Genomic DNA, 27,851 nt, shown 5'->3' with positions numbered 1-27,851 from the left:
GTGTAAACAACCCTGGAGCACAATTAGTCTAAGACTGATGTTCCCAGTGCATTCTGGCTGTGTGCAGAACATGAGTTTTGTTTCTTCTCAAATTCACAAAGCTTAATTAATTTACAAATCTAGTATCTCTGTGTGGTAGGGAATGAGTCCACCTCTGTAGTTACATTCCTGAATACCACTGGAGGCTTTTTTCTGTAAGGATGCTGCTCTGTACCTGGTTAATGATTTCAAGTTTACCTCAAATATCACTAGAAAGAGACATGTCGAGGAGCTTTTGTATGTTCATATTTAAACAGGCTGTGTATCATTGAAAATGGTGGAGTTCATATGAGTTTACACAGTTGCTAGGGGAGTAGAATTTAGCCTGATGCTTGTGATAAGCCATATTTTGTATCAACTAGTCAAATTATGGAACTCTGCTGTGAAGTGAAGGAGTTAAAGGAGTTTACTTTGCTAAGAGTTGTATGCCATATATGGTCAGTTGAGGCTTTTCTTGCTGCTGTTTTTTTTTTTCCTTAAGAAGGCTCGCCTCCAAACTGCTGAATCATATTGCAACCATAGACCTGGTGATTTTTCAGAATTTGAGTCATACTTGAGCTCTCTGGATATCAAGCTGTGAAGCCACGCGTGGGCTCAACAGTTTGGCAACCCCCAAGTACAGCTATGGCAATATCATATGCAGAGTCCAGATGTTGGGTGGTTTTAGCCACAGCATACAGCATGTTAGAAGAGAGAAACAATATGACTCAAAATTGCTGTTTACTCAATTTAAATACCATGGTTTTTACTGTCCTTGATGATTAGCCTGGATATTAAGAACCAGACTGCTTTAGATCTGTATCCTGTCCCAGAAGAAAGTCTCGTGTAACAACCCAATATAAAATGAGAAATCTTTTTTAGCATGTTTGCTCTTGCATTCTTCCTTACCAATGTCTTCTGTGAGAAACTGTACCAGTTAGGCCAATTTCTGAAGACAGTTATAGATATATCAGGATTATCCAAAAGCAACAAGATCCTGTGAAACCAGAAATTAAAAAGTCAGGGTAGTACCTGAGGTTTGTAAATGTAATATGATCATGTTTTGACTTAATGTTGTGCTTTTCCCTTACAAGCTGCAGTGATTAATTCCTTAGCAATAATTAGGTAAGATGGAGACAGTCTCTATTAAAGCAGGCTTCTTCTTCAAAGCTTCTGCAGACTTAGTCAGTTGAGCTCCTTCTCGCATGCAATTAATTTTAAATAATGTTCTGTACTTAAATGAGGTGCTTTGAACTTACTGAAGTTTTGCGCATATAATAAAAGAAACTGAGGAGAGTCTCGGCAATTTGATTCCTGTATCAATATTTCTTTAGAAGCAGAGAATTTAGCCTGTGAAAAGAGTTACTGTTGTTTTGTAGAGCATTTAAAACAAAGATCTTTCTTTTTTCACAGTGAACACTAAATCTGAAAAGGAGCAAACAATGAATCACCTAGTCCAAATTACTTTCTTATGTCTGCAGAGAACATGTTGACAAAACTTTGAGGGTTTTGTTTTGTTTTTGTTTTTTTGAGAATTACTGTGGGACACATAGTAGCGAATTGTTCATTAATTTGATCTAATTTATTTCAAATTAGAGGCCTAAATTTGAGACCTAGACAGCCATGAAAATAGGGAACATGTTTAAAAAATACTTACAAAATGCAAGAATGTTCCTGTGAAAATGTGACTATTGAAGTTTCTGCCTTCAGGCAGAACTGATGATCCCTCTGAGCCTGTTGTGCTGCAACTGAACCCTGAAGGTAATATGCCTGGTAGTATACCAGGGTATTTTTCTGGCTGAAGCATTAAACTGAGCATTTTTGTGGGAAGACGTAGTACTAGAGCTGAAGCAGGAGATACCACATGGGTGAGCAGGAGGCAACTTCTGTGTGCCAGTCTCAGTGCTGAGCAGATAAACAGGAGGCTCAAAGGGGAATATTGTACCGAAAGAAAGAAGAGATTTAGGGACATGAAAAAGGGGTATTGGAAGAAAAAGGGCTTCTTGGGTCTGTGACATGAAAAAAAGAATAGTTTAGTTGTTTTCATGTGGAAGAAGAGTCTAGGAGAGAAAACGAGGAGAACGGCATTAAAATACCAAGGAACCAAGAAAACTTTTTGTTTGCTTTGCTTTGTGTTTCTGCAGCTGGGGTAAAACTGAGTTCCTCAGAGGAGAACATTAATGGAGCAAAGAAGCACAGGCCCTCAAAACAGAACAGAAAGGCTGGAAGGAGAAAAGACCCAGGCAAATAATAGCTTTAGAGTTCAGTAACAGCATATTGAACTGGCCAGAGAACCTGGAAATTTTACAATATATTTTTTTCCAAAGGAATAGATATGTATGGTATTTATCTAAATTGAAGACAGTAAGTTTTTGCACTGTTCTATATGTTCTCCATTTTTCCACTACAGTCAGCTACCTGAATGCTCATTTATTGAGAAGAACAGAAAGGGTTTGAATAGAGCTTTCCATGAACACTATTGTAAGAGATGAGATCTACAGGAGGAATTAAGGAAATTTATACCAGGTAAGGCCTTGCCTCACAGATTCATGAAGATTATTCAGTCTTCAAATGGGAGAAAGCAGGCTCAGATAAGATGGATAAGTTCAAGTCAGAAAACATCACCCTCAGTGGGTCTAACTGTCAAAGCTATTAAAGCAGCTTTTGTGATGTTTGTTAATTATTTTTTATCCAGGAGCCCAGGAAAGAAAGAATGAATGAAATCCCTGATGATGTGCTCAGCAGTGGAGTTGTACATTATTGTGATCCTGTTCATGACAGCAGAAGGTCGGGTGAGAGATTAACTGACAGATATTTTGCTTTTGCACAGTCAAAATAATGCTCCCAGGAAGAAGTTGCAGAAAAATGTATATGATATTTCTATGCAAATGAAATATATTCCACAAGTTTTATTAAAAAATTTGAAAAGAAACTAGGGGAAGCTTTTAAAACCGTAGTGTTTTGTTTCTTAGGAGCCAGAACCACTGTAATGGAAGCAGCAGTATATTTATTTGGAAGAAAACCAAACATGGGTAAGGGATCAAGAATTACAAAGAAGCCCTGAAGCCGTGCTCCTCTCCCCCTGAATTAGCAACCAAATTAACAAATTGGTTTTGTTACCTCAAGACACTGAGAGCGCTCAACTGCAGAGTGGAATTGAAATGCCACAAGGTTTTTCTTCCTGGCAGGGAGGAGAACTAGTACAAAGTTGGGAGGGGATAATTAAAACTCTTCAGTCCATTGTGTAATATGTAAAGAAAGAATCATTTCTTAGAGAATATACTATACCACTGGTTACTCTACATACTTACATATCATAGAATCATAGAATAGTTTGGGTTGAAAGGGACCTTAATGATCATCTAGTTCTAATTCCCCTGCCATGCATGGGCAGGGATAACTTTCACTAGACCGGGTTGCTCAGAGCCCCACCCAACCTGACACTGAACACTTGCATGGATGGACCATCCACAACTTCTCTGGGCAACCTGCTGCAGTGCCTCACCATTCTCATAGTAAAGAATTTCTTCCTAATATCTAAGCTAAACTTACCCTAATTCAGTTTAAAGCCATTGCCCCTTGTCCTGTCACTGCAAGCCCCTTTTAAAAGAACTCTCCAGTTCTCTTGGAGGACCCCTTTGGTACTGGAAGGCTGCTATAAGGTCTCTCTGGAGCCTTCTCTTCTGTAGGGTGAACAACCTCAACTCTCTCAGCCTCTCTGATCATCTTAATGGCCCTCCTCTGGATTCACTCCAAGAGGTCCACATCCTTCTTCTGCTGAGGGCCCCGGAACTGGATGCAGTACTCCAGGTGGGGGTCTCATCAGAGCAGAGTAGAGGAAAGTATCACTTCCCTTGACCTGCTGGTCATGCTTCTTTTAATACAGCTCAGGATGCGGTTGGCCTTCTGGGCTGTGAGTGCACATTGCCAGCTCATGTCCAGTTTTTCATCCACCAGAACTCCCAAGTCCTTCTCCCCAGGACTGCTCTCAAACCATTCTCTGCCCAGTCTGTATTTGTGCTTGGGATTGTTCTGACCTTTCTGCAGGACCTTACGTTTGGCCTTTGTATGAATGCACCTCTCAGGCTGGTCCAGGTCCCTCTGGCTGGCATCCCTTCCCTCCAGCATGTTGACTGCACCACACAGCTTGGTGTCATTGGCAAGCTTGCTGAGGGTGCACCTGATCTCACTGCCCGTGTTGCTGACAAAGATGTCAAACAGTGCTGGTCCCAGTACTGACTCTGAGGAATACCAGTCATCACTGGTCTCCACTGGGATATTGAGCCACTGACCGCAACTTGCATAGTATGACCATCCAGCCAATTCTTTATCCACTGAGTGGTCCATCTGCCAAATTCATATCTCTCTAGTTTAGAGACAAGGATGCCGCGTGGTACAGTGTTAAATGTCTAAGTAGATGATGCCAGTTGCTCTTCCCTAAGATATAGTTTTTGAAATGGGATAGTGGTTTTCTCACTGCTAAGATATTGTACAGAAAAATTATCCACTTATTTACTCCAGGATAGTTGGGATCTTACTCATTTCTTAGTTTTATTTGTGTTTTATAAGAACAAAATCTAAAGTAATCTGTGCCGGTTGTTTTCTGAGAGCTCCAATTTCACTGATTTCTCCCTTCCATTACCAGAACAATAAGAAGTACCTTTTTTTCTTAGTTATCCCAACCCCTCACAATCACGCAGTGAGATCTTATCAAGCCCTCTGTTTTTGTTTTCCCTTGTTCTTCATTTCACTAGAATGCTTTCAATAACAGCTCCACACTTTTCTTCAAGAATGGGATATAGATAAAGAAATCCAGGAGTGACAAATTTGCATTCAGTGAGATCAGAGTCACTGTAGGACGTTGTGGAAAAATGGTTGCTAGGAAGGTAAGGAGAGGACCAAGGAAGGTTGAAGGAGCTGTGAGAGACAGGAAATAACTTTTCTAATCCACTGAGAATGATGAGTATATTTCCTGGATCTATGTTCCTCTACCCATATAGCCAGAAAATAAACTTTACAGATCAGTTTCTAGGAGCATGGAATTCTTTCCAAAGAACATTATTATCTGGGAAATAGATTCTCTTTTTCAAAGTACACATTCTGGCTGTACTTGACCTAAAGAACTTGTCTGGCAAGCACATGATTTTCTTTTACATCGGTATTGCAAGAATTAGTTCAAAACCTTTTTTTTCTGGTACTAGTTCTGTTTCTGTAGGCCCTGCAGGAAAATAGTTTTTGACTGGTTCCCAGTATATTAATGGCAAAATAGCCTTTTCAAGAAATGGAAACCAAGAGCTTTCTCCTTGCACCTTGGTAGAGTACTTGTCTTAAAGAAGAAGATATAACTTAAAAGCAAAATTAAATGCCTGAGTGTAAGTAAATAATGAAATCACAGGTAAAACTGTAGATGCTATAGCTCTTTGCTTAGCCTCTTCATCTCCTCGCAAAAGCAGTGGTTTTGTCTGTATTGTGACTACTCAGTTGAAAACAGTAGGAATTGTATTCTCTATTCTAGTTTAATGTCAGCTGGTAATCACCTTCAGGACAGCATTCATAAATTACTCTATGAGCTTGAGAGCAGCAATTCTTTTTTCCATACAAAATACATGCACTGTATGTTGTACTGCTGGATCACCTGAAAGTTGTTTTTCCAGATGGTATCTGTGAAAGTTCTGAATCATAAGTACAAATGAATTAAGCAACACCACAAAAAAGGGAAATAGCATAAAATCTATTTCTATTCAGAGAAGTCATTTATCTGGTGCTGACTGTATCCTCATTGTGCATATGTAGTGTGCAGAGAGTATCCCTGTCATGCACGGGTTAGTGTTGCCATCACTCTTTCTAGGCATGGATTTACTCTAAGGTCAGGAGCCTGTTGCCCATTTCCCCTCCCTTCTCCCTGTGCTGCTGCCATAGGAACACTGGCTGCTCAGATCATGTGAGGCTTGCACTGTTCTCCTACCTAATGCTCCTTGCAGCTGCATGCAGCCTTTCATGTCTACTTCAGTTTGGAGTTGTGGGTCTGCTGGGAAGGAAATCAAGCCACGAGACATTTTAAGTAGTGGTTTGATCTTTGTCAATGAGATCGACTCAGTTTAGACATGTACCATTGAGAGGTCAAATCTGGACTGGAATATGTTAAGGGCTGTCAGAACATTGTAAGGGGGAAAGGCAGAATTGCAGCCACCAAGGGTTTGATGCCAGCAGAGAGTCTTGTAAATGGGGATGTTTAATAGACCGTGGAGAAGTTAAAAGGAAGGATTAGACAACTGGTGGGGTCAAGTGCACTTAAGTAATCATAAATGCATAGGCTAGTGCTGTAATTAAAAATGCTCCCGCACTCACTCAGTTGGCCTTGGCATCAGAGCCATGCCTAGTACAGGCATAGCTTCTGTTCCAAGGGGCTTCTGTAGTTGGTCCAAATCATATGAAAGCTTTAAAATTTATACATAGGATTAAACTTAAAAAGATAGGGTGGGAGAAAATACGGTAATGATTCAGACTCTTAAATAAACAATTTAACCACACTGCACTCTGAAGTAAAAGTGTTCGTGATAGCTGTTGGGAAAGAAAAATTTTTGCAAACAAAAAAGTTTCAATTGTCATTTTGTCATGCTAAAAAGAAACTATTTTTTAATGAGCATTTTTGTTAGACATGTTACCTGAAGAGCCTTGATAAATGTTCATCAGATGCACTTTGATACTAAATGCCTGTAAAAAGCATAAGAAACTTTAAAAAAATAAACCAGCATTTTTTTATTGAAAAAGTGATTTTTACTATTTTTGCTATCTTTAGAAGATATACAAGAGTTATGCAACACCCTTAAATGCTTAGAATAATATTTCCAATGCACACTTGGCTTGTTAAGTTAAAAGAGTATTTTCTTATGCACCAGGCCAGAATCACATGACGAAATTAAAACTGATTGCTTTAGGCTTTCATTCTCTTTTATTACCTATTTGGGTCAGACATTTAGAAAGAAGATAAATATCATATAAAAAATATTGACCTTCTCCTTGAAAACACATTTTTTGAACAACTATAGGAGTTGCTGCTCTGTGCTTTGTGATGTACTTCTTGGTAAGTTCAAATTCAGATTTACTTATATTTTTTAAGGGACAGGAAGCTGACAAATGCCCTTCTCACTGCATGTGATGGAAATGTATGAGCCTGAGGTAAATGCTGGCAAGAAAGGTGAGGCAGGAAAGGGCAGCCTGCTAATAAAAGGATTATTGAGAATATGATACTTATGTGAACCAAAGTAATATTTCTGTTTCTCTTATATTATATTTCTTTTAGCTGGCATATGAAAATTCAGCTGTGACCCTGGCTTCTTAAAAACCCTTTTTGTGTGAAAAGTGACCTTTCCTCCTTAAATGTACTGGCCTCCCTTGGTCCTTATACCAATTTCAGCCATGTGGAATGGAAGAAAGTAGCTTATCCTGTCATTCTAACGATGGTTTTTAGGAAACTGAAGCAAGGACTGGGTCTGGAATTTGCATGAAAACTGATGGAGCTACACTGGAGCCTGTTTAGCAACAATTAAACTGATGAAGATTTGCTAAAATTGTACTGCTAAAAATCTTTTATATGTTTCGTTAAAATATCTGTTTATACTATAGGCAAAAGTCAAAATCACTAATACAGAGATTGCCTTAGAATACCAGTGAAATGCCTCACAAGAGCAGCAGGGAAGTGTTTCAGAGGAAGTGGCTGAGTTGCCCTCCCAGAGTCTTTGCAGGCAGCATCTTCAGGTGTTCTGGACAAACAGCTGTTAGGCCATCAGTCTGGAGAGAAAGAGAAGGACATGAAAGTTTGATAACACTTGAGAACTCTTTTGTGAGATGTTAGTAGTGACATTGCAGGTGTTTTGGCATGAAGCTCTCAGGTGATTAATGAAAATCCAGAATCCTCCCGTTCTTCATGAACAAAGAAGACCTGCACTTCTTGCCAGCATAATGGCAGAAAGTGTTTATTCCTTTATTCTGTCCCTGAAGGGGATACATTCTCTTAGTACCATACATTTTGAGATTGAACAAAGCATGAAAGCAAAATCATGAGGAGCTGTATTTCTGCCTGGTTCTTAGTAAGATAATAGGGCATCTCACAGGGGATAAATGTAAGCTGCTTTGTTACTTATTTTCTTAATATTATTTTTCATGTTTCACCCATTCTGAAGGGTGCAGGCAGGGAAACATAAAACTGCCTTTCCTTTTCAGTCATTTTGTGTGCCAGCAACAGCACATTCCCCTGTGCCTTTCCAGTCCTACACAGACACTTCTGAGTTTGTACAGCTCCTAGCACAGCAAGGACTTGCTCTAAGATGATGATTTCAGGCAAATCATTCACAGTAGTGATTTTTTGTGCAAAAGCAGATCCATTTTGCAGTAGCGATGTCCTGTTCCCTCCTGGGAGGAAGCTGCAGGGTTGCTCTGTGCCCAGAGGGAATGACGGGGTGACCCTGTGCAAGGACCCTCACCTGGGTCTGAACCCTTCTTGCAGACATATCACAGAATCACAGAATATGCTGAGTTGTAAGGGACTTACAAGGATCATCAAGTCCCACCATTAGCCCTGCAAAGGACCATCCCCAAGAGTTACACCATGTTGCTGAGAGTATCATCCAAATGCTTGAACTCTGTTGGGCTTGGGGCTGTGACCACTTCCCTGGAGAGCCTATTCCAGTGCCCAACTACCCTCTGGGTGGAGAACCTTTTCCTATATCCAGTCTAAACCTCCTCTGGCACAACTTCAGGCCATTCCCTTGGGTCCTGTCACTGGTCACCACAGAGAAGAGATCAGTGTCTGCCCCTCCTCTTCCCCTTGTGAGGAAGTTGTAACTGCAATGAGGTCTCCCCTCAATGTTATCTTCTCCAGGCTGAACAGACCAAGTGACCTCAGCTGCTCCTCATACGGCTTCCTCTCAAGGCCCTTCACCATCTTCGTTGTCCTCCTTTGAACACTAACAGCTTAATATGTTTCTTATATTGCGGTGACCAAAACTGCACACGATATTCCAGGTGAGGCTGCACCAGGTCAGAGCAGAGCGGGACAATCCCCTCCCTCGACCAGCTGGCGATGTTTTGCCTGATGCAACCCAGGACATGGTTGGCCCTCCCTGCTGCCAGGGCACTGCTGACTCATATACTACGAAAGACACCTGGTCTGGGCAGTGAGAAGACTGGAGTTGCCAGTCTCATCAGTGGGGTTGAACCCTTTCCTCACAAGAAGCAAAGCTGCTTCATCACAGGCACTGCTGGAGCGCGGGTGCTGGTCCCACTGCAGAGCCATGCCAGGCTGCAAGCACTGGCAGATGGAGGCAGTCTGCTGGGGAAAGACTGTGCATCATGAGGCCTCAAGGCAAGTGTTCAAGCAAAGGTTAAAATAGCTGGACAGCTTGCCCACTAGAAAACAGGGTTTTTTTTCCGTAGTCTCTTCCCTGTCTTGGATATACTCTCTAGTTACTGGAGGGATTCAAAGCTGGCACAGGTACCCTCGTAAGTATTAGGCTGCCCTGTGTGCTTGGCACCAAATTCAGACAGTTTTGAGAACAGTTCAGATCTTCTGGAGGGTGTTTTTTCATTTGTTTGTTTGTTTGTTTGTTTTGGATTGAGTTTTTCTTTTGTATTTCTTCCCATAAGAAAGCAGTTCTATTTTTAGGACTTGGCCCAAATTGTTGAACCCAGTGGTTTTACTGTTGTTGTTTTTCCTCTCTTCAATCAAAATTAAGTGATTCTAGCTGATCTGACAAGCAGTGCTGCTGCGTCTCTTAAAGTTACACTCGAGGAGGTTTTGTGATTGCACGGCTGCGTATGTCTGCATGGAAAGTTTCTCTCAATTTCCTGGAATAAAAGGAGTCTTGGCTTCTTCCAAACCTATACTCCATGCTTGTAAATGTCTCTATTAAGACTGGTTTTTGGAACATTGTGAAAGGAGGCTGGCCTAAAACATGATATGTTATTGAAATGAATTTTATATTTGACGTTTGTCTCCCCAGTCTCTTCTGTTTTGTTTCTTGCTGCAGCTGTTTCATATAATGTTTATCTGCAGCCCACATAGATACCAGAATACCCCATTTTTATCACCTGTGGAAAATCAGACAGCATAACAAACTAATGACCAGAGCAGTGACTGAAGCAGTGATAAGTATCCCTATCACTTCCCTCTTTGGCTTCAGCACATATGTAGGCCCTGCACACCCAAGTTAGCTTTTGGATGAAAGGGAATATTGCTTCCTCTGCATGGTACTCTGCTTCAACTAATTAACTTTTTCATCTATGCTGCTTCCAGGGCCCAGGGGATTAAGATTAATGTGAAAAGCTACCCCTTTTCTTCCTCTATGCATAGTGTTTAAGTTGACACTTGGTCTCACTTTGAGAGCATCTGTCCTGTTGCAAAGGATGCCTGAGCAGGCAAGAGAGCATGTGCCAATTACTGGCTGGTTTGGGAGCTTTCCAAATAAATAGGATTTCTCCCAGTTCTGAAGGACCAAAGTGAGTAGCAGTTAGCCACTTTCCATGGAACTGCAGATGTCAATCAGGACACTGTAGACTGTCCTGAGGTCATTTTCGCAAAGCATGGCTGGACACCTCTGCTTTGTGTTGTAAATTAGGTAGTTTTCCTACAGGCTGAGACATTGGTTTGAAGAAGGGAAGGCACCTTCCGATAACTCTCAGGACAACACATGGGCCCTTGAGGATAGCATTAAAAACCTGTGCCTGTCCTTAGGGTTTCCCTGTTTGCTAGCTGGAGAGGCTCTCTGTTACTCTCAGCAGTATACAGAGAGGACTTCCTGTAGCCATCCCCTGCACAGTGCCTAGTAGGGGCTCAGCATCACCAGGCTGGGTGCTGACTTTCTAAACACATCTCTCCAGTGCCACTTCTGAATTGCTTTCTGGATATAGACTTTTGCTCTTACTAATGAATATAGACTTCAGACCTTCCTTCCAGGACTTAAAGGCATCCAAAAGATCCCAGGCTGTTTTTTTAAAGATTTGAGTGCTGTCATCAAAACCATAATGAATTGCCAAATAATTTTCAACAGTTTCAAATTTTAAGTCTAGCCTCAGGTCTTAAATCCTATGAAAGAAAGGCATTTGTGTCAAGTTTAGCATTTCCTGGGTCAGAAGTATCCCTGGTTCTTTTCTGCCTCTGGCTCTGGCTCCTAGAAATTGAGAAATGTATGAAGCTCAAAACTAGCTTTATTTTCCCTTGATTTTGCTTTTCTTATGGCATGTTTTTTTGTTATGTCAGGTTGAAATTAATAAACATTCAGGAAATATTTATTCTATTGTATTTGGTGGGTTTTTTTAACTGTAACTTTCCTGCCAGCACTCTAACAGTGCAATGTTCACCTAGCAAAGAGACTTAGATCACTATATGCTAAAAAGTACATTTTTTGAAGGAGTGGAGGCATTTGCTTCAGTTTCCTAGGCAAATTCTGACACACGTAGTTACATTCTGCCTGCTGCATTCCTCTGCCACTTCAATTGGATATGGTGTTCTTCCTCAGTTTGTTCCCTACACTTTTGCATAGCATTATTAACTACTGTTAAATATTTGCTGTCCACCATCCCAGCAGTGACTTAAAGGCAGTGATTAAAGTAAGCCACCAGATAGGTAAAAATTAGCAGCATATTCTCATGGAATTTACCATCTAAAATACTTGTTAGGCCAAAACTTCCAGAGGAAAGTATTTTTAACCATGACTGAGTAGTACAATAACTTATAACATAAATCAGCAACATAATTCATGTGGTTGTTTTCAAATAAAGAATGTTTGATGGTGACTTTGGTACACCAATATAAGAGGATCACTGTGGGCCACGTGTACTGGTACCTTCAAACTGTGACCATGTTTTACAACAGAAGCTGACAAGTTACATTAATGGATGAATTAGAGTGTGTTTACTGTAAGTAGAGGAAGAGAACTACCAGGACTATCCAACCCACAGGTAAAATCTGGAGACGGAGGGATGAGGGCTGCTCTCTTAGTATTCTCACGTAGGTATGAGCTGTTCAGGTATGAGCTGAAACAGCCCAATACATGATCACTAGATAATTCCAGGGAACTTTTCCATTTCTCCCTGATAATCACAGCACTTCAGAGCTCCCTGACAGAAGTAAGTCTTTTTTCCTCACATTTCAGCACATTCATTCAGTAATGGCAGAATTGGACATGCGAAGCTAGTGTTCGAATACAAATTTTAGCTTTTCTTTAATTTCACCATGTTACAGAAGAAAATATCCCTTATTTTGCATGGTCCTTTTCCTGGCAACTCTCAGCCTTTAGCACATTCAGTGTAGTGAACCAAAACTACTGCTACTTGCTTCCCCTGAAATTATACCAATTTATTTGATTTCACCCACTGAGACTATTATACCCAGTATTATACCCTGTATGTTACTGAGAGGGACACCAGACCCAGTGATCATGTAGAAGTTCTTGGGTGAAGGCTAGAGCTGTGCTGCCTTCCAGGACCACCAGCAGGCTGGCTGCAAGGGTAAAACTGGGGAAAGCCACCCCCCAAAATCTGAAGTGAAAAAACTTGGAATCTTTGAGGAGGAGAGTTTTTGTGGGAAGGGAAGGAAGGCAAGGCAAGGCAAGAATATTTTCTTCTGGGTACTGTAGTTATGGAGGAGCTGCTGAATATGTCAAGAATTTACAGCTCAGATGCAGGAAATTCAGCTGAGTGAACCCATATGACCTGACATTTGTGCTGGAAGACTAAAATAATGAAGGATCTGACCTTATTCTGAGCGTTTCCTATAGTGGAGATTTCTTTGGTAGTTCTGAAATGCGGTGGTCTGTTGTCATTCAGTCGAGCAGTAATGGCACAACTGGGAAGCAGTGGAAAAGCTCACATTGCAGTGAGAACTGTAGCCTTTGATCTTGTCTTTATTCCCCTACCAGTCTTCAGGTTTGCTTAACAGCTGGTTTATTTTGATTGATATCTGATGCCATTATGCTCCCAGATTTATGTTTCATTGATGTAAATGGTTATTGTTTCTCCATGCCAGGAAAGAAACAGTGGCAGACATTGGCCTACACTTCCACAAGGGAGTCAGACAAGGGAGGGATGGAAGGGTGCCTTGAGGGTAGAGGAAGGGAGGGACTCCAAGTCTGAACCATCCACACTTTGAAAGGAAACAGAATTCTGACCATTTTTGACTAAAAAATTTGATTGCCACTAGTTACCAGCTCAGGTGGTGGGTGCTTATGGATACTCCAGCCTTCTGATAATTTTCTTTTCTTCTCCTTTTTTGTTTTTCCTGAAGGAGATGGCAGAGCTTCTCAGTACAGTAAGGACTTCAGAAACCAACTCAGGCAATGGTTTTTGAACAGAGAACTGTAGGACAGGATATTTTTCTGAAGTGCATATTCAGTTCAGAAATGTTTATGACGTTTTTTGCTTAATCTCTTCAATTTGCGCATATATTCTGCTCCTTTGAAGTGAGCAGAGCAAATGTTCTACTTCTTGGAACGTTTTTGTGTACTTACATGGTACAGGAAAAACAGAGAAAAAGTTCATGAATAAATATTTTTGCTTGTTTTCTTGAGATGCACCATAACTACACAGCAAACATTCCAAGCTTTTAAAACTTAGAAGCTTTCTGAGCTTTGTCTACATGTCCCCAGTTTTTTAGTATTCCTTGTAAGATGTTTGCGCTAATGGATTTCACAGCTGCATTGGTTCACATTTGCTTCATGTATCGTATATCAAATATCTTTTCAATTTTTCTCACTTGTGGATTATAGAAATGTCTGATAACTACTGTTGTCTCTTGCTTGACAAATACCTGGAAAGCGATACTATTTGTTTCATGAAGGAAGGTTGTTTTGATCAAGAAACCAAGGAGTAGCTCTCATTTTTTGTTGTTTTCGCATTTAGTACTGATGAAAAGAACATTCACTTTTCTGGCGACCAAAAGCGGTTTTTGTCTTTTTCAATGCTTATTTTTCCCTGGTGGACTTGCCCTGTTTTTGTTTGGTTGTATTTTTACATACACAGAGACAGAGGCTGGTAATCTTTTATAAGATTTGAAATCAGGAAATTTGAAACCAGGAGTAAGTTCTCTGTAAGTTTTTTGGTTTCCTTTTCAGAGGACACTTCTAACAATGAGGTCTTTAGACCTTCACCACACCCCTGAATGTCCCTAAGGCTGCAGAGTCCGTGGGCACTGTCCAGTGCAACAAACCAGAAGGTTCCTCTTTCTCTTAGGGTTGTAGTGGGAGTGGAAATATCAACAAAGATGTGTGCAGAAAGTAGTAGAATAGACAGTATTTCCACAGAAGAACATGATGTAAATCAGTAAAGACCTCAGACCCTACAAGGTGACAGTGATGATGTGATCATTAGTGTCATTAGCAGAAAGAAGCACAAAGCTGTCCCCCAGTTAAACCAGCAGAAGCACAAAACTGTAGCACTTGCAGGCCAGCAGGCATAAGGCTTGTACCACAGCAGAAGGTGAGGATACCTGTTGTTGGCTGGCACTTGCAGGGTGCCGGGAACATCCATAGTAGCTGTCAGTGCCTGATGTCAGGACACATGAGGGGAAGTGAAGGCTGGAGAGTGAGGGGAGATGCTGAGGCAGGACCTCCAAGGGCAACTGGCCAATCCCTGCCTGGGAGAGGAGTCTCTACCTCATCCTTCACCTTCTGACAGTGCTCCAATATGGAGGCAAAGGAAAACAAAAATGTAACTGCTTTACTAGCAAAGAATTGAGAACTGCTTGACTGGAGCTCAAGAGGGGAAAGAGAGAAGTGTCTTAAAAAGCGACATTGGAGAATATTTTTCCTGTCAGTATAGCATTTCTTTTTTTGAGAGAGAAAAGTCAAACCCACAGGTTTCACGAGCAAGGGAAAAGGCCACTCAGATTTCCTGGTCAGACTTGAGTATCCCGTTCTGCATGTCCTGTCTGCTTAGCTTCCAGCTGCCCTGCTGGGAGCCAGGAAGGGCAGAGCATGGCCAACTGGCCAGGTTTTTCCTGTGACAGCTGTCATTCTTTGTGCTTGCCTGGGGTGTGGCTGTTACTTATGCCTGCTGAAATGCTCTTCATATTTTTATAGAATCATAGAATAGTTTGGTTGGAAGGAACCTTTAAAGTCATCTATTTCCAAACCCCATGCCATAAACAGGGATAACTTCAACTAGGTCACATTGCTCAGTCCCATTCAACCTGACCCGAATGTTTCCAGGGATTGGGCAACCACCACCTCTCTGGGCAACCTGTTAGCTCCAGTGTTTCAACACCTTCATCATGAGTATTTCTTCCTCATACCATTACCCTTTGTCCTGTCACCACAGGCCCTACTAAAAAATCTGTCCCCATCTTTCTTGTAGGTCCCCTTTAGGTACTGGAAAGCCACAACGAAGGCCCTGGAGCATTCTCCTTTCCAGGCTGAACAACCCCAACTCTCTCAACCTGTCTTCATAGGAGAGGTGCTCCAGCCCTCTGATCATCTTTTTGGCCCTTCTCTGGACTCCCTCCAATGCCTTTCCTGTGCTAAGGACTCCAGAGCTGTATGCAGTACTCCAGGTGGGGTCTCACCAGAGTAGAGGGACAGAATCACCACTCTTGAGGTGATTTTTTTGTAGCAATGAGCGTTTGCCCTTTGTGCAAATAGGGGTAACACCAATAGCTTAGTCATTCTTCTGGCTTCAATGGGGCTCTGTAGGGATTTGGCCCATGGATATGCTCTACTACATGGTATCCTAAGAGCTGCCATTCCACTGACATCTACTGGGTACGTGTGAATATTTCAGAAGCAGCAGTCAATCTGTGCACACGTGGCTAACTGGTGCAGCTATATGGCCATCGGCTGAAGGTCTGTGACATTGACCTTGCATTAGGCTTGGATTTCAAGAGCTCATTTGACTGCCAGGTGTGATGGCATGTAGTGGCTGCAAGGCCAGCCCGCTCTGCTCACGGGGAGGGATACGTGGGAGGTGCCAGGCACCATTGCCACATGGATTTTCTCAAGGCAAGAGAAGTCTTCTCCTGGCCCAAAAAACCTGCCACAGAACTATACCCCAGTCTCATTGTGCGAAGTTGTTCTTGTATAGGCAGATCAAGACCATAGCCTCCTTGTGCGTTGCTGTGGTCTGAGCTTTTCAGTTCACATGAGCCATTAGTTTCTTTCTGGCTCCCCTTTGATGGACATTTAGAGACATGTAGTGGCCCTTTTCCCAAGAGATTGTTCTCCTTCTAAATACACCTCACTAAAATCTAAAAATCCAGATGGGCCAAGGTTTTATTAGAAGTACTAACTATCAGATGAGATCTGAGAAAGTGGATTGACTTGATAATGGAATGAAAATCTTGTTTATTAAAAAAAAAACCAGTTTACAAAATGGAGACCGGGAAACAGGGAGGGAGCAGAGAATTAAGTTTAGAACTTAATTCCTCCACACTCAACAGCCTCATTTACAGGAAGAATACAACAAATCTCTTATTTTTGCAGCACAAGGGCTTTATACAGGTAAATATGTTGAGAATGTTGCCTGTAGTGTTTGCCCAGCTAGACCATAAAGAATTTCTGTGAGCAGGGGGGATCTAGTGCCATTGCACAGCCCCATCAAGTTCTGCTTTCCTCCTTTCTCTATCTGCCCTGGTGCCAGGGAGGGAGACCACTAGAGTCGTACTATTCCTCTGAAACCATCCAGTAGTTTTATTCTGAGTACAGACACAGTGGTCTTCCATTTTGCAGTTACAGAAACAAGAATATCCTGTTGAGCTTTCTCACTTTCCTCCCTTCCCCACTGCCACTGCTCAGTATGGCTGTAGGGAATATAAATGGAACAGGAAATTTGACCACGTCCAGGATCAATGTCATTAAAGACACATCTTGTTTTAAAATCTAATTTTATATAACTGCTGTTATATAATATGCTTTTGTTTGTTGTCTTGATTTTTATCGAGGTAGTGTACATTCCCCTGGACCTTTTCATGAAGGAATGTTTATACCTGTGGGCAAGCACTAATGGCAGTGAAAGGCTTGCATTCATGGGAACAGCATTTAGCAATTCATGGTTGCCAAGGTAAGCAACAAAGGCATGCCCTCTGCCACTCCACTGCCTCTAAAAGAAACAGTCTCTAAGGTAACAGGCTAGAACCCCTTGAGGCCAAAAATCTTTAGCTTTTTAGACAGAAAAACACATTAAATAATACCAAGAAAAGCATTTTTTTTTGCCCAGGAATTTTTTCTTCACAACAGAGGAGGGGCTCAAAGTGTTCTATTTTTGGTTCTGTGCAGGAATTTAATTCAGATGCTGCCCAGTGCTTTGTGCACTCAACACCCCTTTGACAATTTGGTTTCAGGGGCACATAGAACTAATGAGCCAAGGCATGACTGCAGTTGAAGGCTGGCGCCTCCCAGGCCTGTGACTGTTGTTCAAGTGAATAGGCAATTTCCCTGATTAGCTTGGAATTTGCAGCATTATCTGGATGGTTATTTGGCATGAGCCATTTTTTCAGGATCACAGTCAATTTGGGAGATGGAGTCACCTGAAGAAAAGGTCTGCAGAGGCAGGAGTTTCTAGGTGCTGCTTGTGATGGGATGGGAGAATGAGCTTCTCTTTTTGACTTCCATCTCGCTCTGCAGCTGCTTGCCAATCTCTTTTACCTTACTGTAGCAAGAAGGGAGAAGTAGGTGAGTCATCGCATTTTCCCAGTGCAAGATTTTAACTGGGAGAATGAACGAATGGGAGAGGACTGTTTTTAAAACTGAAGTCTAACAAAACTGAAATGCAACAGACAGTTCACCTTTCTGCTATTGTGATGCATCAGAGACCTATTGCATGCAGAAGACAACTTGTCCATTCAGGACATTCATATGACTCTAAGATCAGTACAATTTGCTGGATGTGGAGAAAAGCAAAAGAAGCATTTTTTTTTCTAAATGGCTCAAGTTATTACAGTTACTTGACAATTATAAAGTGGCAATTCATGGACTGCAATGGAGTAATACAGGACCTGCTGGATGTAATATGTCTTTTTACACCTAATGCAGTTCCTGCAGTTCCTAGAGTTGGAACAAAGGTCTTAGAGCTCTTCATGAGAGGGGAAATGCCTCCTAGAACCCTTTTGCAACTTGTTGCAGACTTGATGCTGATATTAATATGCTTTTACTCAGAACTGAGGCAGACTGATAATCAGACCTAGTCATACCTTCAGGTGTTCAACACATGCCTCACATTTCAGTGAGTCTGTTATGCGAGAGAAGTCCTGCTCTATTTGAGACACAGATCGACTGGTGCTAAATAAAGAAGCAGCAATTTGGTATTTGTTTATTACACATCTTGCTCTTTATTCACATCTCAGTGCACAAAAGGAATTAAATGTCACTTAAGGTAGGATGGAGACATGTTGCTGTCCAAGCAATCTGTGAGAAATGGCCTGTCTTCTGAGGCACAGTCTGCAGGCACCTGAGCAGCCAACACAAAACATTCCCACTCTGCCTCAGCTCTAGTGTTTTTGCTGGCTTGTCTTGACATAATGACCTCTTTCTGCTGTTTTGTTAGCTAAGAAGCCTGTGCCTAAGTCCAGTGGGACTGCACGTTGCAAGCAATAGCTTAGTGTGCTAAGCACACATGCCCACAGCACTAAGTTGGGCAGTCATAGCCACTTCCAGCTGAAACATGACGAAGTTGTGAAATGAGTCTGGTCAGGAAAACAAAAGCACTGAATCTCTAAATTCTTGCATATTCTCAGGAACATCCCTATAGACTTGGCTGAAACATTTCAGAAATGTTCATCTTGAGGAAGATATGCCATAGGCAAAAGTTCAATTTGGTACACTTTTGACTAAGTAAATAAGTTTTTGAAAGGTGATGTTTAAAACAACAGTAGTAATAGGGAGCAGTATTAGATTTATCTATGAACTAGCAAATATAGGAAATAAGAATTGATTTATAAAAAACAGCTTTTCAGAATGCTGGCTTCAGTTAACTTCCTTGAACTGAGTGTTGATATTTTTGTTGACTCCACAAAGTAGGTTAACATCGGAATTCCACTCTGTATCTATAATTAGAAAGTATTATTTTATGTCTAAGCTATCATTACTAGCTGAACAGTCTGAACTCTTTTTTTTCCCCCAAAGAACCATTATAATTTTACTGTGAAAATGCAGAACTTCTGGAAAATTAAAAATAAAAACTGATTGCTCATACTTTGACAATGTGGTTTGTAAAGACTGTTATTCAACAGCTATAGAATACTTGCATTTCCGTGTTAGAAAGATGAAAATATGTAACCGCCATTTGCTTGCCAGCTCTTAACTGCAGCTGGAAAATCTATTAGTTTCATCTGACTTAATTACCATCACATTTGTCTTTCTCTCCAATCTGTATTTTTTATCTGTACTTTTGCAGATCCTAATGCACAGTGTACACATGCATTTATATGGCATTTGTATTCCAAAATACACATAACCTGACATCTTATGGGCTGATCTAAAATTCAGCAAAGTCATTAGAAAGACTCCTAGCTAAGCATCACTCTATCCCCATGGTGCTCTGAGCAGGACTTTTCCTCATAATGTATTCCCTAAAATTCAGTAGCTGCTCCCAGAGTAGGTACAGGGACTGCATTAATGAGATTTTATTTTCACATTCAGGTTTTATTCTACCATTTAGCAAAAAGGTGACTGATAATGAGATTTCAGACAATCAGTGTATTATACAGCAGATGCATATCGAAGTTTTTAGAATATTCTTCCTATAACATTTGAAGTGAACTAGCAACCAAATATTTTTTGTCTCAAAATGTTGGCAACTTCACTTTAGTTTCAGACACATGTTGGAGAGCCCAGCCTCCTATTTAGACCTTATCTGAATAAGCCAAATGTCTCAATAATGCAAAATTGGAGAGGAAGTGATTTGAATATAAGAATTTTTTGACAGATTTCCCATATTTCTGATCCCAGTTGGCATTACCGCACCTTAGCTTTTGTTCTGTAATGTTGTCATTTATTTTCATGTCTATCCCAGATCTAAAAGCACAAAATTCAAAACATTTGTAAAAAAAGACCAATCTAACATTTCAGGAAGCAAGGCAAACTTTGGGCAGTACTGATGATAAGAATAGGCAAAGACGTTTTATTTCAGTTCAACTGCTTTGCCCATCTTCACCTTAGCATTCACCAGGAAACCTCAAAATATTAAAGTGCAGATCTGTTAGATGAATGAAGACAAATGTAGTGATGCCTAATGGTATATGTATTGGTGAAAGGAAAATTATTGTGAACTGTGTTATCAAGGTTAAATTAATTGTATTTGCTAGAGAGTAGTAGAAGCTTATGAAGGAGAGGAGCTCTTCTGTCAGAACAATGTATTTATGGCTACACAGAGTTCTATCTTCTGAAATGTTTCTCTGAAAATGCTGGTATAGGCCATGGTTTTTGTCTCCTTCTGGCTTAAAAAAATTTAATGCATTTACAGGTAAAATATTGTTTTTCTTTCAGTCCCATGGGTCATGTGTGTATGGTTGATAAGTAGAAGCTAGTAATCTTATCCCCGTGCACTGTTTGTGCACTTACCCAACCACAAATAACATACATTGTTGTTATAAATGATTGTCACCTTGTGGTGCTTTCCTGATATTTTGGCTTCTCCAGATCTCCCCATGGTTTCTACATTAATGTCTTACTGCAACTGGGGCTGGTTTAGAGGTGATGATACATGAGCCAGGAAGAACTCCACCTTATTTTCAAACCGAGAAACAACTCAGTGACCTGACAGCTAAAACCACCAGCATCCTTTTACATTTAAACTGAGGAAAAGTGATGGGAAGTCACTGACAAACAGTAAATGTGAATGACTTTTAAATGCCAACCTAGATTTAAATGGTGCTTTGGCAATATACAGAAAACTATTTATTTTGAGACTTAGGGAAACTTCTGCAGAGGTGGTGCAAATACAGTGAAAATTGTAATGTTTACATAATCTATAAATAAAACAGTATAGAAACCCAAATCCCACCTAGACTCACAAGTCAAAAAGGAGTAGGAGTAAACAAGATAATTAATGCATGGATTGGCTGATTTTTTTTTTTGCCTTGATAAACAATGAAGTCATTGATGTAAAATGTATCTGCAGATATGTATAAACATGCAAAGTACAGAGAACATGAAAGTGTTTATCAAGTTCCTTTTCTCGAAATACTACTAACAGGAAGCAGTCAAAGGTTTTACAGAAAGAAATCAGTTTCTTGGATTTATAGGTAATGTTTTTTAAGAGTGAGTGAGGTCCTAGAAAGACACAAGAACACTCAGAGATATCTAGAGGTAAAATTAATTGTAAAGTACAGTCTTATTCAGACAGAAACAGAGCCTGATACTATATGTGTGAAATTGTCCACATGTACAGTGTATTCTTGCATACTCACCCAAAACAAAAAAAAGTGACATTATTATATGCAGTAGAAAGACCACTCTTGATAAATTTGCGTTGAAAAATATCCACCTCAAGTGTTTGAGGAGGCAGAGGGAATTACATGCTTTGGTTCTTAAAATTCCTCAGGATTATTTTTTTGACAGTTCAACCAAAATTAATGGAAATGCCTCTTGGTCCTTTGGATTCAAAGCAAAAATCACTTTCTTTTCCCCAGAATCTACTACCTATAAAAATGTTTCCATTTCTAATCTTCAAAGTAAATTGCAAGCAATGAAGAGGTTATACAAAAAGTTTCGTTAGGCTTCTCTCCATAGACATAGGATTAACAAAAGTTTATTTTTCTTATAGACATCCTAGAGTCTTTATACTAATGATGTAAAACTAATTCTTTCTTTTTTGTGAAATACACTAGTGAGGGAATCAACAGACATACAGGTATAGCAAGATTTGGAAAATGAAGATAATTTTAGTAGAGTTAAAAGGTTTGCTCTGGGGTTTGAGAAAGCTGAAGTGAATGACCTGGAATCATTAAAATTTGTTTACACTTTCCACAACCTTGGAAGAAAAGAATAAAAGGTATTTTAAAAGTTACACACGATTCTCATTAAGTGCCTGCAGAACTCAGGCATTCCATTTCTTGCATGGTAAACTGTGTCTTCCTCTATACAGTATATATGACTGAAGATGACTTCCAGTCACTGAGAACTGTGCAGAATGAGAACAGTCTTCTGTTTCCTACTGGTATTATGTAGTCAACTTGAAGAAAGGCATACTGAGAAGGTTTTGGAAAGGTGTATTTTGTTTTTCAGTGGACCACTAGAGCTCAGGTTGGTTAGATAAGAGACATAAATCCTGTCTAATCTGCGAATCCTGGCACACAGCCTGCCACCTCCAGGATCTAAGTTTATGCATGCAAGGGAATTGCTACATTTGCAGTCTTTCATAAGAATGGATGTAAAGACACTGTTTCTTAGGCTAATACCAATAGAATACAGAAGATGATGACAAAGTCTCTAATTAGCTTGGAAGTTTACAAAGTTTTTGCCAGGTTTTTACATCCTTATCAGTAAGTTTTCTAATATCAGCAAGGAAAACTCATAACCACTGACTAAGGATTTTAGTTTCCTAGGCTTTATCAGCAAACACGCACTCTTGAGTATGTGTTTAGGCTTTACACCTTAACTGGTGATAAGTGACTTCCAAAAGCCCTGTGTGACTGTCTGCTTCCACTTGCATTACAGTCAGGGAAAACTTACCTTCAGTTTTAATGTGCCTGTACAAGGTCCTTGTCCCAGATTTAAGGGGGACCTCTTTCTGGACACTGTTTCTCCAAATAATTTTTTCACAAACCTCCAGTGACTTCCTTATGAAATGTGTGCTTTGACACAGATCAAGCAAATGTGGAAATTAATGGGACTGTTACTACTAACTTTGCTGAGAACAGAGGCAGACACTTGAGGTTTTGAAAGGGTCAGACCAAAACTAGAGAGGCTCAGACAGCCAAAGGCCTGTCAGAACATTGCTCCTGTGCTCTCAACTCCCTCTTACTGGTGCAGGTAGCTAGACTTGCTTGCACAATAGTGACCAACATTGGAATGACCCTACGAGGATTAAACAAAAACTAATGGAAGGAGATGTTTGTTACACCAAATTCTGATCAACTTTTTTTTTCTTTTTTTTTGGAATATGGACAAAAAAGTTATGAAAAAAACCCACTAGTTTTCGTTTTTGCATTGCTAGGAGGGAATGGAACACATTCTGAACCACTGAACCTTTTGGAAGCTTTCAGAAATCATGCAGAGCCCCTCAGCAGACAGGGATGTGCTCAGCTGTCATTTGCATGAACACTTGTGGCTAATTAGGAAGAAGGGTTGAGAGAACTAGGGTTTAGTTAGAAATGCCAGAGACTGTGGATGTGTCCATACTGTAACCCAGGTATTCAGCCTGTTCTCAGGCTCTGGACCTCTATTCATTTTCTTCCATGGATACCGGAGTCCTGGGCTGCCCTTTGGAATAAATCTAGTCTTCCCTGAGATGAAATCCACTAATTATTTTGGGGACAATTTATTTCCGGAAAACACTAGTTCAGCTTGTTCAGTTCTATGTAGTTTTTCTATGTCTTTCTAGCAAATTAATGCTCTCGGGTACCCTCACACAGACTCATACCATGCTCCATGCTGTGCATTAATTTGACATCATGCTATGAAAACACTGCTGCAGCAGTCTGAGATGTTCTGAAAGGTCACAACATAAAATAATTATGTCTTAGGTCCTTGGGGGCTTCCTATGGACTCCAGAGGTGACAGTAGGTGAGGTGCTCCACAGCATAGCCCTGAGCATTATGGATGCAAACCACCCCATGCCATTTGGTGTAGGATCACTCCCAGGGCAGAAATCTGTAGTAACGTGGCTGTAGTTGGTGCTAGAGAGATAAAATTGAGAGTTCCTAAAGCAGGGATGAAACAGGATTTTTTAAGGGTTCTCAGAAAAATGAGCAAGATCTAAGGAGAGAAAATACTTACAACCTATTCAGACAATAAAAGGGATGGTGGATGAAAAGCACATTAGTTGGATAAAGGAAGCTCATTCTACTTCTGCCAATTCTTCATTGTAATATGCCTCAACCAGGCCCCAAGTAGTGATTTGATCTACCATAATTCCTGCATTCAGTTACCAGCAAAATATATTTATTACTGGTGGTTAGCAGTCAGCCTTTGAAATGGTGCACTAAGTGCCTCATTTTTATATTATTTAGTCAGAAAAAGTAATAATTTAACTTTGTTTTGCAAGTATTCTGACAGACCAAGGAAGTCTCTCTTTATTTTGCTGTTCAGAGGTTGGGTGAGTCCCTTGCAGAACATTTGGCATCCAAACACTGAGAGTTAAATGCAACATCTTTTCTCTTTGAGCAGGGTGATGTTCACTGACGACTCAGCCCTCCTTCCTTCCCATATCCCAAATCCCTGAAGAGAGGAGAGGCAGAACAGTTCCTCCAACGAGCATGAGACTTTGCTTCAGAGACATTGTAGCAAGGATTGTGCCGTTCTGGCAGAAATGAGGAACAATTTTTTTTCTGTTCTTGAACCTTCTCTTCAGAAAAAGACATGGACTGGGGAGATGAAAGATCTCAAATTCTAGACCCACTGTGGCCGACAAACAGCAGAGCCTCCTCAGACTGCCGCCATCTGGGATATGCCATCAACTCTAGGAAGCAACCACTCGCAGATCTATGGGAAAAGGTGCAACAAATGCAACAATCTTTTTCAAGTATTTCTGCTTCCCAGAGAGATTTGATAATCCTGCCTCAGCGCCAGCCAGGGTGTGGTGGGCCGTCTGGCCAGGAATATTGGCAGAAATGTGGGCGATACCAAGTGAAATCTCTTCAGTCCTGTGCTTGGCCTTCTACCAATCCGTGTGGAAGCGGTGCAGTGCGGCGGTCCGTGACAGCTCATTGCAGCAGTGATTTCCTGTGGAGGTAATGGTGCTCGGCACCCTGTATCTCCCAGCCACCTAGTCTTGAAGGAACAGGGATTGGTTTGGGCTGACTTCTCAGGCTTTCTTAGCAATGGAGGTATAAGGAAGTGAAGGATCTGTTGCACATACAGAAGAAATGATATGTGTTTGTGCTAAACTTTAATCTGAGGCTATTAACATAAACCAAGTGACCTCTGTAGGAAGAGGTCACTTCACCCCCAGGCAGGCTTCTTCTTGGTGCATTCCCTCCACTTAATAGCTATGATTTTTTTTTTTAAATATTGAAATATTGAAATGCTAGGACAGCAAAAATCAAAAAACCAAAATACCTCAAAATATTCTAAAGGCTGTAGTAGTCTTAAAAATTTAAGTAGTAAACAAAAGTTGCCCGGCAGTTTTCTTTAGCTGTGATAGATATGTATAGTTATCAACACAATGGCTTTTGTTAGCGATCGCTTTGCTTCCACAGCAAAGGTTGAAACAATAACCCTAAACTAATGAAAATAAAAAACAGTTCTACAAGCACTCCTTGGTTTTGTTTTAATTGTAGAAATTTTAATTTATGTGCACAGTTTTATTTTAAAATGTTCTTGTTCAGAAAGGTTTTTCTTCCAATCCCCTTGCTGAGTTCATGCATAAATATGTGTATTAGGTACACCAAAGATCTGTGTACTGGTCTTATTTTTACTTTTTTTTTTTTAAATTTTGTTTTGTTTTGTTTTACTTCTCTTAATTTTATTTAGCTACTCATGATTCTACATACAAGTAGTTCCAAAGTGAGCAAAATTGCTGAGATGGGTATCTCTTCTCAAAAGTAAACGGAATTAAAACATGCATAACTTCATTCAATAATCATGGGACACTCTACACTGCCACAATTTTCCTTGTGCCCTCTTCCTCACCTTTCTTCAACATATACTGTGGCACATCCTGAAAGAGAAGTCTCCCACCACCGCTCCCTTGATATTGATATAAAGGCAGCTTCACATCCACCCAGATTCTTCCCTTTCCTCAGTAACCATGAAAACACAACATCCATCTTTCCCTCTCTCTCCCTGTGTCTTTGGACTTCAAGCCAGGTAAGAGTATGAACTATAAATTGAAGTGAATTATACAGCTGGGTAAATAAAGTGGGACGAAAGGGAGAAAAAGGGAAATGTGTTTCCTATCACAGAGTTTAAAAAACAGACTTGGCACACAAGGGGAAAAAACACAACAGGAAACAAGTTTCTACATATAAATTAAACTTTTTCACCCTCAAACTTTTTAGATAGCCCAGGAGTAATAAGTACGTGTGTTTCTTGGACCGGCAAAGCAAGCATTCCAACATTAAATGGCTTCCTGTTCAACACGTTCAAAGCCAGAGACTGTTTTTGGGGGTTGGTTAGAAATATGTGTGAAGTATGCACTTTTAGTTCAGGCCAAATCAAATGTTTTTAATCCCCACCCCCCACCCCCCCCGCCAAAAAGAAAAAGAAAGTCAAGTCAAAAAATCAAAATATGACCAAAGTTTTCTTTTTCGCTGAGGAAGTCCAATGATTAGCCTTCAGTTAATCTGTAAATATTCTCACTTCCCAGTAAAGATACTTTAAAGGGAACTGGTCAATGTCATTCTGCATTGGCATTTGATGCTGTTGAACTGTAATGAGTAGATTCATACAAGAGCTCAAGAACTTGGTCCCATTCAAAGACATGAAAACAGGGAATATTTGAGCGTGCGAAGTGTGTTACAACATTTTCCCCCATTAGTGTCAAACCTATAATTTACCAATTGTTGATCCGTTTTCTTCTACCACATGAGCCTCAAATGTTATTTGGTACTATGTGTTCTTTGCCAATAGATCTTCAGGTTTTTGTTTGGGGTTTTGTTTTCTTTTTTAGGTTTACATGGCCAAAAGTCAAAGTAAGACACATGGGAAAAAATCACGGAGCACCATATGCCATGGATGTGCCAAGGTGAGGAATTTTTCTAGTTCCTCACTGAAGCCACAAGATAATTTTTGAAAAAAAAAAAAAAAAAATCAGAAAAGTGCACCTTTTTTTTCCACTTCTTTTTTTTTTTTTTTTTTTTTTCCAGCTAGTGGGCAATAGATGCATCTAACTAACCTAGACTTCAATTTTTCTCTTTCTATAATTTCACTAATTACTACTTCTAGTAACATATTTTCTCCCAACTCCAAGGAAACAGAAGCCTTTTAAGTGGTAGCCAACTATTTTTTTTCAGTATTTTTCTCATTCCAGTGTTTCTGAGCAAACTCAGGGTCTAAACACTGTTCTGTTTCAATATTTGAAGAATGCTATGTACTGAGCACAATCCTAGTTGGTATGTTGTTGTGAGACATTGGTCTTGTCTGTTGCTGTTATACCACCTCGAATGAACCGAACTGCATACTTTTTTTGTTATTTCTACCTAATTTTTAGAAAAAAAGCAACCAAAAAAACCCACCCGCACCAAACCTCCCCCCCCCCCATTGCCAGGCCCTTATAAACATTTACTTTGGGGTTTTGACTTGACGGAAATGCATCCTAGGCAGACTTCTGGGTCTCCAGTCTCACCTAAATTAGTAAAATTCAACCTGTGCTGATCTACACTGGAATAAGCCAAGATTTTGTGTTGGGCCAGCCCAACTCTTTTCAGAAGTACTGCTGAAGATGGAACTAACAAAGTTACTGGAAGTTAATGAATACTAGTTAGACTCCACTGATGACTGATCCCTGGACCTCCACGTATTTCAATATCGTGTCATACTTGATATCCAGAGCCTTTGCTCGAGGTGGGGGATGGGGGCGGGGTCGCAGCAGAAGAAATAACCAGAGAAGGAAAGGTTTCCCTTTTTGAACATCCAACTTTCCCAAGGAGAGTCATGAGAGTTCAATTTCTAGTGCTTCTGTGGCAGATGCTCATTGAGGCACTTCTACCACCTTCCTGGAGCACTTAAATTCAATTTCAGTTCAACTCC

General features: G+C 40.4%; 1 protein-coding gene across 1 annotated transcript in view; it reads left to right on the top strand.

Annotated features, from left to right (window-relative positions):
- LOC120323340 overlaps positions 1–27,851 on the top strand; it is a 66,603-nt gene that overhangs the window by 20,440 nt on the left and 18,312 nt on the right. The window contains exons 2-3 of the mRNA XM_039381742.1: positions 24,330–24,892; positions 26,773–26,847. Coding sequence (XP_039237676.1) covers positions 24,522–24,892; positions 26,773–26,847 — 446 coding nt within the window. The 5' untranslated portion in view covers positions 24,330–24,521. The remainder of the gene's footprint in view (positions 1–24,329; positions 24,893–26,772; positions 26,848–27,851) is intronic.

This window comes from Pipra filicauda, unplaced genomic scaffold, assembly GCF_003945595.2.
Source record: "Pipra filicauda isolate LSUMZ 115617 unplaced genomic scaffold, ASM394559v2 scaffold23_size5868930_pilon, whole genome shotgun sequence".
Classification (NCBI taxonomy): domain Eukaryota; kingdom Metazoa; phylum Chordata; class Aves; order Passeriformes; family Pipridae; genus Pipra; species Pipra filicauda.
The sequence above is the reverse complement of the archived record's forward strand: the minus strand, read 5'-3'. Positions and strand labels throughout refer to the sequence as shown.